The 13,244-nt window shown below is 34.8% G+C and overlaps 1 protein-coding gene across 1 annotated transcript; it reads right to left on the reverse strand.

Annotated features, from left to right (window-relative positions):
• Positions 1 to 1,200: 1,200 nt before the first annotated feature.
• Positions 1,201 to 2,512, reverse strand: LOC140176809 (uncharacterized). The gene is made up of 2 exons (XM_072208361.1): positions 1,937 to 2,512; positions 1,201 to 1,842 (listed from the first exon to the last, which is right to left on the reverse strand). Exons 1-2 carry the CDS (start codon positions 2,510 to 2,512, stop codon positions 1,201 to 1,203), a joined length of 1,218 nt encoding a protein of 405 aa, XP_072064462.1.
• Between the last annotated feature and the right edge of the window lie 10,732 nt (positions 2,513 to 13,244).

Here is a 13,244-nt window from a genome sequence, read left to right on the forward strand (position 1 = left end):
ACTTGAAGCAGAATTGGCTCAAATTACTGAAAGACTTGCCAAAATTCAGAAAAGGAAAGCTGATATAGCTATACATCTAGCCATTGTCCAACACGAACAACAAAAGCTCGTGCAAGAAATCCATTCTATTGAGGCCAAGCAAGAAGAATTTGAGAAGCAACTTGATAATGCCCAATATGAAGAATACAAGCAAGCCGAAACACTTTCATTTTTGGACAGTGAAAGGATTAAGTTACGCTCAGACTTAGCAAAGCTTATAGCACCTTATATTTCTTCACCTTAGAATTCAATACTTGTAATGACTGTCTTTATCTTCAGAATTATGCATTTTAATCCTAATTTAGCAAACAATAATATTGCTTCAAATATTTTCCGTTTATTGAATTGATTATATTTCCGAATTCAATATCCTTGACTCGATATGCATTTCCAGAATATAATCCAATCACTTGGAAAGGGCCTTCCAAGTATGGGACCATTTGCCAAGAACTCTCGATTTCTTTTCCATTGGCAAAATAACTTTCAAAACCAACTCACCTATATTGAAGCATTTTTCTTTTATTCGACGATTATAATTTCAAGCAACACTTTCTTTTTACCTAATCATGTTTTTGAGCGCTAATATTCGCTCTGAGTCTAATTCATTCAACTCATCAAACATTGCATTCCAATAATCATCGACTGGCAAATCATTTTGTTTTGATGCCCTCAAAGTATTAAGATTAATTTCCAATGGTAGCACTGCATCATGACCATATACTAATTTATAAGGCGACATACCTGTTGATCCTCTTGGTGAATTTCGATAAGCCCATAATACTTGGCTCAATATTTCATGCCAAGTTCGGGGCTACTTCCAATTTGTTTCTTGATCAAACTAATCAAAATTTTATTTGCCGCCTCAACTTGGCCATTGGCTTGTGCATAATAAGGGGTTGAAGTAACCATATTAATATTCCTTGAAGCTGCAAAATTATTGATTCGCTGACCAGTAAACATAGTCCCTTGATCAGTACTTAATGTTTGAGAAATTCCAAATCGATGGATTATATGTTCCTCAATAAAATCTATTATTTCATTTTGCCTAGCTTCTATTAAAGGAACTGCTTCGACCCACTTTGTAAAATAATCAATTGCTACCAAAATAAATTTATGATATTTCGATGAAGGGGGATGAATCAATCTAATTAGATCCAAAGTTCAACCTCTAAATGGCCATGGCTTAATAATCGAATGCAATTCAGAAGTTGGGATCTGTTGTATCGATCCATGCCTTTGACATTCTTGACATGCCTTTGCATATTCGATAAAATCTTTAATCATGGAGGGCCAATAGACATGATTTCGATATAGTACCCATTTCATTTTTATCCCAGCCTGATGAGCACCACATACGCCTTTATGGACTTTCCCTAGAACAATGTCTTTATCCTCTTGACTTAGACATCTCGAAACACTCCTGTCAATTCCTTTCTTATACAACTCATCAGCCATCAAGACAAAATTCATTGCTCGCAATTTTATCTTTCTATCGACTGGTATGCTAGGATTCTTTAAATACTTAGCAATAGGCTTCCTCCAATCATCATATGCCCATTCGCCTACACACAAAACTTCCCTTTCATCTGCAGCCACCAAAATTTGATGGATATTGGCTATGTTTCTTAATGTTTCTGGGCCAACTCTGTATTTTGAAGTAATTTGGACTAACTCATTGGCGATCTCATTCTGGATCCTCGGGATATGAACCAGGAAAACTTTTCGAAAAGAAGTTAACAACTCCCAAGCCGTTGCCAGATATTTTTGCAACTTCTCATTATTACATTTGAACTCCTTCGATAACTGTTTCAGGACTAACTGAGAATCCCCTAGGATTTGGACTTCCAAAGCCCCTTTTCCGATCAAGATTTCAAGGCCCAAAATTAAAGCTTCATACCGCCATATTATTCGAGCAAGGATATTTTAGCTCGAACAGGAACTCTGATGGAATTCCTTCTGGTGAGATAATGAGAATTCCTACCCCTGCACCATCCTTGTGCTTCAATCCATCAAAATACAACTTCCAATAATTGACTTTAATGTCGAGTACATTTTTTCCCTGGTCATTCAGATTATTCGAATTATCAACTAAAAAATCTACAATGACCTGACCTTTCACAGCTTTTGCTGGGACATACTGTAAATCGAATTCTGTTAAAGCTAGCATCCATTTCCCCAAACGATCTCGTAACATTGGAAAACTCAATATATGTTTGACAAGATCAGTTTGCGCCACAACTTTCATCGATTTAGCTACCATGTAACATTTTAATTTCATGCACGCATAATATAGGGATAGACACAATCTCTCTATTGGGGAATACCTTGTTTCAATATCAGTCAAAATGCGACTAAGGTAATAAATTGCCCGTTCATGTCCATCCTCATCATCTTGGGCTAACATACACCCAATTGTGTTTGTAGATGCTGCAATGTACAGTTTTAAAGGCTCATGTGGACGAACACTTGCCATTATTGGAGCCTTAGATAAATATACCTTTATCGATTCAAATGCCTGTCGATGCTCATGTGTCCATTCAAACTGTGAATCTTTCTTTAGTTTTACTAAAGGTGCAAACACTCGAGTTCGATCAGAGAGATTCGAAATAAACTTTCGAAGATAATTCACTTTTTCCAAGAACGATTGCACTTCTTTTTTTTACTTAGGCGAAGACAATGCTAATATTGCATCAGCCTTACTTTTATCAATTGCAATCCCTTTTTTATGAACAACAAAACCTATGAAGTTCTCGGCTGACACACCAAAGGCACATTTCAAAGGATTCATTTTTAATCCTTTCTTCCGCATAGTGACAAACGCTTCTCTTAAAATGATCAATGTGTTGATTCACCGAAATCGATTTAACCATAACCTCATCGATATACACTTCCATAAATCTCCTAATATACTCATGGAATATGGCATTCATTGCTCGCTGGTAAGTTACACCAGCATTTTTCAAACCGAAAGGCATAACCACCCACTTATAAGTGCCTAATGCCCTAGGACAACAGAAAGCCGTTTTGGACACATCATCTTCTGCAATGAAGATTTGATTATAACCTGAGTAACCGTCCATAAAACTTAAAATTTTATTTTTCGCTGCAGAATCGATCAACATGTCTGCTATTGGCATGAAATACTTATCCTTCGGGGTGGCATTCTTCAAATCCCTAAAGTCTATGCACACCCTTAATTTTCCATTTTTCTTCATTACGGGAACAATATTCGAAACCCATTTTACATAACATGCGGTTCGAATAAATTTTGCTTTGATCAACAGTTCAATTTCTTCTTTAATATTTGGATTGATTTCTGGAGCAAAACGTCGGGGAGTTTACTTCACAGGTCGAGCATTTAGTTTCAATTCTAATCAATGCTCTACGAGAGAACGATCGAGACCAGGCATCTCATGATAATCCCAAGCAAAACAATCTTTAAATTCATGTAAAAGATGGAAAAGTTCAGTTTGAAAAGAATCCGCAAGATTCTTACAGATATAAGTAATTCGAACATCATCAACAGATCCCAAATTAATTTCTTCTAAGGGATCTTGAGATTCAATCCCCGTCAAAGTGATCCTCATCTTTTACTGAATATTTTTCAAAATCCAAAGGTTCTAAATCATAGATGCAATCGAAAGAGAAATCAACAGATTCATTATGAATGAAATGAACTTGATCATTTGCTAGATTAATAACAGCTTCAGTTTCAATACAATGGACTTCTACTATTATATCAACAGTTCGACTAATAATATCATTTGCATTACATAATGAAGAAAAACTTAAACCATGACTAAATTCGTTTGAAGACATCAAATTTTTACTACTAAAAGAAGACATTACATTCCTAAATGATTCAACTTCATCAGAAAAATCAACTTTATTCTCTACTGAAGGGAAATTACTTATATAATTATTTAAAATTACCAGGTAATTCGAGACGTCTTGAGCATGTTCCATCGAATACCGTCTCGAATCCATCCTAAGATAAACAATCCCAACCAGTTGGGGGCATATCAAGGTGTGGATAACGCAGCTTCACCGTCAAGCCTTCTGAAGACAAATAGCAGCCTTCACTGTTATAAGAATTCAACACCCTGTCAACATTTAAAGGCTTCAATTTCGGACTATATACCCTAAAATCGACATGTAGCTGTTCGACATACAAATTCAAATCAGCCTTGACAATTTCAAGTTTTCCATCTTTTGTCCAAAGGAGGACACTCTGATGCACAGTAGATGGTACAGCTCCAACACCGTGAATCCAGTCTCGGCCCAATAAAGCATTATAACTTGCCCTCGATGGCACCACCACAAAAACAATATTTTGCTCAGAAGATCTCACTTTCACCCCCAAAGTAACCAGACCTTTCGCGGGAGTAGAAGTACCACTAAAGTCTGTCACAGCAATGTTGGTGGGAACCAAATCATCAGAATGCTTACCAACTTTCATCAGCATCCTCTCTGGCAAGAGACTTATTGCTGCTCCACCATCAATTAAAACTCTATTTACTTTAATTCCACTTAAAGTAGAAGTAATATAAAGAGGGCGAAGATGAGATTTTTGTTTTTCAGAAAGCCTCAGAAAATACCCTAGTTCATCTTCATATCGGATGAAAGAAAAAGCTTCTTCAGCATCCATGTCATAATCTTCTTCAGGGTCGCCTTCATACTCACCCAAGTATTCGGTCAGAATAATTGAAATAGTTCCAACCATCTCATCATCTTCTTCCTCAAAATACTCTTCCGCCAAATCGGCATCCTTATCTTTGTCTGCGCCTAGAGTATGAGCTATTCCTTGCCTTTATCCAACTTCGCAAGAGAAGGAATACCCTTTGGGCATGTTTCCCCATCAGAGGGAAAGACTATTCGGGAGTGCACCGAAGACATTGCCCCCTTGCTTTTGTCAGACTGAGGCTTCTTACTTTGAGGTAGACTCCTTCTTCCTCTTCCCCTCGGGTATCCTCTGGCCCGACCACGTTGATAGGGATACTGGTTTCGAGGATGCCCTCGATGTCCCCATTGTGGATTCTGCCGATATTGAGCATCTCGATTCTGGAATTCTTGACTATTCCGAATCCACTGGACACCTATAGCCTGAGAGCGGCTTATTGGTGCGATAGCATTCTGCTGAGGAGCCTTAGAACTTTGCCCCTCTACTCGCCAAATTGGTTGCCTCTAACGAGCCTGCTCTTCTCTATGAGCCAACTCCTTTTTCATCCTCTCTTTCTCAAAGATCGCTGCAGCCTCAGCGTCAAATACAGCATTACATCGGGGACACAGAGATACGTCCTGATCTTTGATCTTTTGCTGCACCAAGAAATCTAACAAACCATCCCCTGCTCGAGGATATACTGATCAGACTTGTGATTCGAAATCACCTAGAGCCACATCGAATCCTAACCATATTTACTCCAAAATATGGTTCAACAAAACCAACTTCCACATCGAAAGGATCAGCATCTACTTTCATCTCTTTTTTCCCATCATCAAACTTCAAACGTCTTTCCATAATGGCCTCCTGAATCAAATCCCTGAAACAAACACAGCTATTAGTCGAATGACTGGTTGCTTGGTGACATTTATAATAAGGTTTTCCTTTTAAATCTTTTGCTGAAAGTAAAGTTATACCCTCAGGTAGAATTAATTGTTTATCTTTAAGCAACACATCGAAAATCTGATCAGATTTTGAGATTTCAAAACTATACTTCTTTCCACTTTTTAGCTTTGAATCATTCGACTTTTCATTACTAGGGAGCTTTTTAAGTAGAGAACAGACATATGGAGGACCTTTCTTAAGTTCATCCAAATCAACCTCTGCTTCGAAATCGAACTCCTCTCCCGAGGAATCCATGGCTACATAAGCAACCTTTTCCTTTCAAGTAAAAGGTTTACTCCTTAACTTTTGTTCATTCTTATATTTTTCCTTTTCTTTTTTCATAAGTTCGACCTGACGAACCCTTTCAGCTAAATAGGCTAAGTCAGGTATATGCACATTAAGCAATTTTTAACGCATATAGAATCCTAACCCCATAACTGCTATTTTCACCACTTCACTCTCAGGTAATGACACGTAACATCTACTTATAGCATTTTTAAAACGTATCATATAATCATCAATGGTTTCTCCATCTGCTCGTTTCAAAGCAACTAGATCAGTAACTGCTACATTCAACTCCCCTCGATAAAATTGAGCATGAAAAGCAGTTTCCAACTGATTTCATGTCGTTATCGAATTCGGTCTAAGATTCAAAAACCAAGTAAACATATTCTTTCTTAACGAATAAGGAAAAAACTTCATTTTCAAGTTCTCATAATTAGATAGATTCCCAATCTCGACCAAATATCGAGCGACATGTTCAGTAGTTGACTCTTCGACTTTTCCTGCAAATTTTGTGATTATCTTTGGATTTTTCACCCCTCTAGGTACTTCAACCATTTGAACAACTTGAGAAAAAGCATACAAAAAATGGGGTCGGTTCATAAAACCAACGTTCAAACCAACTCGATTGAGCACTTCTTCCACAATTCTTGCGACTTGATAACGTTCACCACCATGATTAGCACGTAATCGGGCTAGAACTTCATCTGCATTTTGACCACGGGGAACTATCTGAAGATTCTCTCTGTTTAAAATATTATTTTTATTTTGAAATACATTTTTGAATCTCTAATTATTCCCCCTGACATCATGCCTTTCACCTTCATCATAATCAACAATTCAAGCAATTCGTTCAACTTGCCTTGCAAGACGTTCGAATTTCGATTCGTGATCAGTCATCATGGGATTTAAAATTGTGGTCATTTGTTGAGTCAATAAGTTGACTAAATCATGATAACTTTTCTCTACATATTGTTGAAATACCGCCATGGAATTAGAGGCATTCGATGTAGAGCCCACATTATAATAACGAGAAAAATTAGAATACTGTTGTGGATTTTGAGAATTATTTACTCCATTTACACTCTCAAACTGAATGGGAGGAAGAAAACCATTCACTGGAGGAGTATGTCCAGGAGGATGGCCATAAGGAGGCCAACCAGCAGTTACTGGAGGCTGGACTGGTGGTACGTTACTACGTGGACGAATATTACGTCCAATATTTTCAGTTCACTTACAACCAAACCTTCCGAACGTGAAGTAACGTCCGAAGATTACACAGTTACTGGTATGCTATCATTGGTGGACAAACCACCATTCACATTTGACACTTCATCAGCCATGTGAATAATCCTTCCACTTCTCAATTGCATACACCAATTGACACAAAATTTTTTTGACACACTTCACTTTAAAACTGTCCCACCGAGTGTGCCAATTTGTTTTCTCAATTTTTAGCAAATCAATGGTGGTTCAATTCTAATGGTTTGGGAGCAAAACTAACTCCTCTTTTGTATGTACCAGTTTTCTATAAGTTCATCAAAGGTTCTCGAATTAGACGAGTATAAAGATAGGAAATAAGTTCAAAAAATGTAAAAGGCTAAAAGAAGTGTAACATAAAGGATTCAAAAAGTAAAATTGATTGGAATAAAAAAGGTTTGCATTGAATTTTAAAGAAAGCGATAAAAATGCCTTCGATTGGATCAAAGGACTTTAGACATGAAAATTAAAAGTACTAAAATATAAATTGGACATGGAAATTAAAGAATGCTTGAAAGATAAATTTGCTTGAAAGATAAAATTTTGTAAGAATTATAAATCAAAGGTAAAGACAGTGGAAGGAACCCTATAGAAATCGAACTCGAATGCAGACTCAGGAATTCGCTAGGAAATGAGTGTGCTTGAGTGTATTTCTGAAAAGAGGTTCCAACCCTTATTTCCTAAAACTTACTAATATTTATAACCCACTTCCATAACCGACCATTAATTACACGACGCTGCCTGGTATGCGAATTCTTAGGTAACTGTTCTCGCTCCTTTGCCCATGAGCATTACTAGTAAATTCCTAACTCAGAGAAAGCCTTCGACTTCCCTACTTGTGTAACTGCTCGATTCTCCTTTCAAAAAACTATTTGATTCTTCACTCGGATAATTGTTCGATTTGTCAAGGTGTCTAACTCGAGTCCGTGTCCAATAACTTCCAATTAATACTTGCACGTGCGTCTTTTTGGCCTCTACTTCCTTCATGACCCTTTACCAGTATTTCGAATCAGCTTAATCTTTCGAAAAGAATTATTTCGACTAACATAAATATTAATAGGATGATAACAATTATTATATTATATATATTTAATACAAATAATAACAAAAAAAATAATAATTCAATTAGCTAGTTACCTAAAGTCAAATATAACTTTTTAAATATAAATGAGATTATTAGTATTTAGTAGTTTTTTTTATATAATATATATTGATTACTTATTTATTTTTTATCATTTCATTTAATTTATTTTTGATCTTACATATAATAATTATTTTTGTTGAAAAGTTTTTACCATAAATATTATAAAATATCCATTTTGTAATTAAATGCTAATAAATTATTTGAATATTTACATAAAATAAAAAGAGACATTATCTTATCTATACCTATATAATATATATAAAGAGAATTGTGGTTGTTTAATTTAAATTTTTGTTTCTCACAAAAGTTTTTTCCTCACAAATTTTTCATAAAAATTTAAAATTATTTAATTTGAATTATATTTTTTATAGATTCTTTAATTATTAAATTATAATTTTTTTGTATTACATAAAAAATAATCAATAAAAATATAATTTAACAGATATGAGATACTTAACAACGCACTGATATTAATAATAAATGTATCATGTAATAATACCAAAAAATTGTAATAAAAAAATACTTTTAACATAAATTAATATATTTTTTAATGTGTTAATTATATTTATTTATTAAAATCTTGACTACCTAACCTACTCTAATTTTTAAATATCTAAATATATTGATATTACTTTTTTATAATTTTTATATATTATTTTTGTCCCTACTATTATGATTTTTTGGGTTTGGAAAAAGTTCTACAAAAATGAACTTGTGATAGATTCAGAAGTTGTTGGAGATGGCGACAGAATATGTGTTAGTTTAAAGTAGTTTTTTTTAATAAAGTATTTTTATTCAATTTAAAATTTATTTGGCTACGTCTTTAAAAAAAAGTTCTTTTATTAAAAAAATAAATTATTTTTTTTAAAAGCTAACAATACCTTGCTTTTAATAAGGCAAATACAAAAAACGTTTTTAATACTTAAAAATTCTTTTTTAAAAGATAAAAAAATAAATATTTTTTTCAAAAGCCAATTTAAATTGATCTATTTTTGAAAAAGAATTCCAACCTCTATTGCTGTATCTTGTCAATTTAAAGACTAATCTGACCAATTTGATACTGCCAAGAGTCAATTCTAAAGAATTCAAAAAATATATGTTTCTGTTGTAAAATAAATAACTAAGAAGGATAAATATAAAATAAGAAAGAGAGAGAGAATATTTGTTTTTATTATTGCTGTATCTCATGCCTCATATATGAACCCCTATTTATACATGTATGAGATTCTTATTTTCAACTTTCATTAAAGTTCAGTTTGGCTTGGAAAAATCAGTCGCCCATGTAATCAATGGTCATCCACATCAGCTCTTATCACAACACTCTCCCTTGGATGACCATTTAGGATTATTGCCTCGTTAAAACCTTACTAAAAAAATCCAGTAGGAAAAAACCTTAGTGAAGGAAAAAGAGTACAATATCCTTTGTGATAGGGACTGTTTCATTAAAAACCTTGTTAAGAAAAACCCAATGAGAGAAAAACCTGACCAAGGAAAAAAGAGTACAGTCTCCCCCTCTTGTCGACATCATTTAATGTCTCAAAATCGGCGCATCCCAATCTCATGTACCAATCTTTCAAAAGAGGATTTTGGTAGTTACTTTGTAAATAAATCTGCCAAATTGTCACTTGAGTGGATCTATTGGACATCAATTGTCCCTTGATTTTGAAGATCATGAGTGAAGAAGAATTTGGGAGAAATATGCTTTGTTCTATCACCTTTTATGTATCCGCGTTTAAGTTGAGCAATGCATGCTGTATTATCTTCAAACAGGACAGTTGGAGCTATCTTATGATCAATTAGTCCACATGATGACAGAATATATTGGATCAAACTCCCGAGTCAAAAATATTCGCGACTTACTTCATGAATCGCTAGTATTTTAGTATGATTAGTGGATGTTGCTGCAATTGTCTGTTTCGTGGACCTCCATGATATAGCTGTACCACCATATGTGAATAGGTATCCTGTTTGAGATCTCCCTTTATGTGGATCAGACAAGTATCCAGCATCTGTATAGTCAACTAATTGTGACTTGGATCCATAGGGATAAAACAATCCCATATCAACCGTTCCATGAAGATATCGAAAGATTTGTTTGATTCCACTCCAATGTCTTCTGGTTGGAGAGGAACTATACCTTGCTAATAAATTTATAGCAAATGATATATCAGTCGTGTATTATTAGCAAGATACATTAGTGCTCCAATGGTACTAAGATATGGTACTTCAGGACCAAGGATATCTTTATTTTTTTTCTTTAGGACGAAATTTATCATTTTCCACATCCAAAGATCTTACAATCATTGGGGTACTTAATGGATATGACTTATCCATATAAAATCTCTTCAAGATCTTTTTTGTGTATGTTGTTTGATGAATAAAGATCCATTTTTTGTATGCTTGATCTGCAGGCCGAGACAAAATTTAGTCTTTCCAAGATCTTTCATCTCAAACTCTTCTTTTAGAGTTTTTATAATTGTTGGAATATCTTCAAGAGTCCCAATGATATTTAAATCATCAACGTACACAGCAATTATAATGAATCCAGATGCAGATTTCTTTATGAAAACACATGGACAGATATCATCATTCTTGAATTCATTTTTGGCCAGATACTCAGTAAGACGATTATACCACATTCGTCCAGATTGCTTTAGACCGTATAAAGATCTTTGCAATTTGACTGAGTATAACCCTTGTGAATATTCATTCGATGGTTTTGATATCTTTAGTCCTTCAGGAACTTTCATATAGATATATCCCGATCTAATGAGCCGTATAAATATGTTGTTACCACATCCATTAAGTGCATATGCAGTTTATGATATGCAGATAAACTGACCAAATAACACAATGTTATCGCATCCACTACAGGGGAATACGTTTCTTCATAATCTATACCTGGCCTCTGAGAAAAATCTTGTGCTATAAGTCAAGCTTTGTAGCATACAACTTCATTTTTCTCATTTCGTTTTCTCACAAATACCCATCGGTATCCAACAGGTTTTGCATCTTCTGGTGTACGGACTACAGGTCCAAAGACTTCACGTTTTGCAAGTGAGTCTAATTCAGCCTTCATGGCTTCTTTCCATTTTGGCCAATCATTCCTTTGTCGACATTCTTCGACTGATCTTGGCTCAAGATCCTTACTTTCATGCATGATATTTAATGCCACATTATATGCAAATATTTCATTGACAATTGTCTTATTCCGGTCCCCTTTTTTTTCTTGTAAAGACATAATTTATCGAGATCTCGTCATTTTCACAATTTTCAGGTACCTGAACGTCTTCTGGCGTTAAAACTATATTAGAATTTTGGACAACTGCAGGTGTCTTTACTATGTCTTTTTCAGCAGAAATAGTATTTACCTCTTTTCTTTTTCGAGGATTTTTGTCTTTGGAACCGACAGGCCTGCCACGCTTCTGGCGTGAATTTGCTTCAGTGGCTATTTGTCTGACTGGACATCAATTTGAATTGGAGAATTTTCTGCTGGTATATAAGATTTGGTTATCCTCTTTGTATCGGAAAATGCATCAGGCAATTCATTTACTATTCTTTGCAAATGTATAATCTTTTGAACTTCTAGTTCACATTGCCCTGATCGAGGATCTAAATGCATCAACGATGATGCATTCCAATTAAGTTCCTTTTCAGGAAGCTTATTTTCTCCCACCTAATGTTGAAAATTTTGATTCATCAAAATGACAATCCACAAATCGGGCTTTAAATACATCCCCAATTTGTATCTCAAGATATATACCTTACTATAGAGGGAGAATCATATCTAACATATTCCCCAATTTTCTTTGGGATCCCATTTTGGTGCGATTAGGTGGTGCAATGGGAACATATATCGCACACCCGAATATTCTTAAATGAAAAACATCTGGCTGCTGGCCAAAAGCTAATTGCATAGGAGAGAACTGATGGTAATTCGTTGGCCTCAAACGAATAAGTGCTGCGGCATGTAAAATAGCATGCCCCCAAACCGAGGTTGGGAGATTTGTTCTCATAAGTAAGGGTCTAGCAATTAATTAGAGGCGTTTAATAAGTAATTCTGCTAACCCATTTTGTGTGTGAACATGAGCTACTGGATGTTCAACACTTATTCCATTAGCCATACAATAAGCATCAAAAGCTTGGGAAGTAAATTCACCAGCATTATCAAGACGAATTGCTTTGATTGGGTTTTTTGGAAATTGTGCTTTTAATCGAATAATTTGAGCCAATAATCTCGCAAACACCAGGTTGCGAGAAGACAATAAGCAGATATGTGACCATCTTGAAGATGCGTCTATCAGGACCATAAAATATCTAAAAGATCCACATGGTGGATGAATAGGTCCACATATATCACCTTGAATCCTTTATAGAAATTTAGGAGATTCAAATTCAATCTTTACTGGTGACTTCCTTAAAATTAACTTCCCTTGAGAACATGTAGCACAACAAAATTCACTAGATTTAAGAATCTTCTGATTCTTTAGTGAATGTCCATGGGAGTTTTCAATAATTCTCCGCATCATGGTTGTTTCCGGATGACCCAATCGGTTGTGCCAAATTATGAATTCATTTAGGTTAGTAAACTTCTGGTTTACAGTGGCATGTGATTCAATTGTACTAATTTTGGTATAATATAACTCTTTTTATTTGAATCATGAATTGTGTACTCATGACTTCCCTCATTCATAGTCTCAATATGATATCTATTTCGGCGAATATCTTTAAAGCTCAACAAATTTCTTAGAGACTTGGTAGACAATAGTGCATTATTTATTATGAATTTTGTTCCTCCGAGAAACAAATTATAACTCTTCCGGAGCCTTCAATCACATTGCCTGGGCCAATAATAGTATTAACATATTCTTCTTTTGGCACAAGATGGGTAAAATATATATCACTTTTGAGAAT

This window comes from Arachis hypogaea, chromosome 12 (assembly GCF_003086295.3).
Source record: "Arachis hypogaea cultivar Tifrunner chromosome 12, arahy.Tifrunner.gnm2.J5K5, whole genome shotgun sequence".
NCBI lineage: Eukaryota > Viridiplantae > Streptophyta > Magnoliopsida > Fabales > Fabaceae > Arachis > Arachis hypogaea.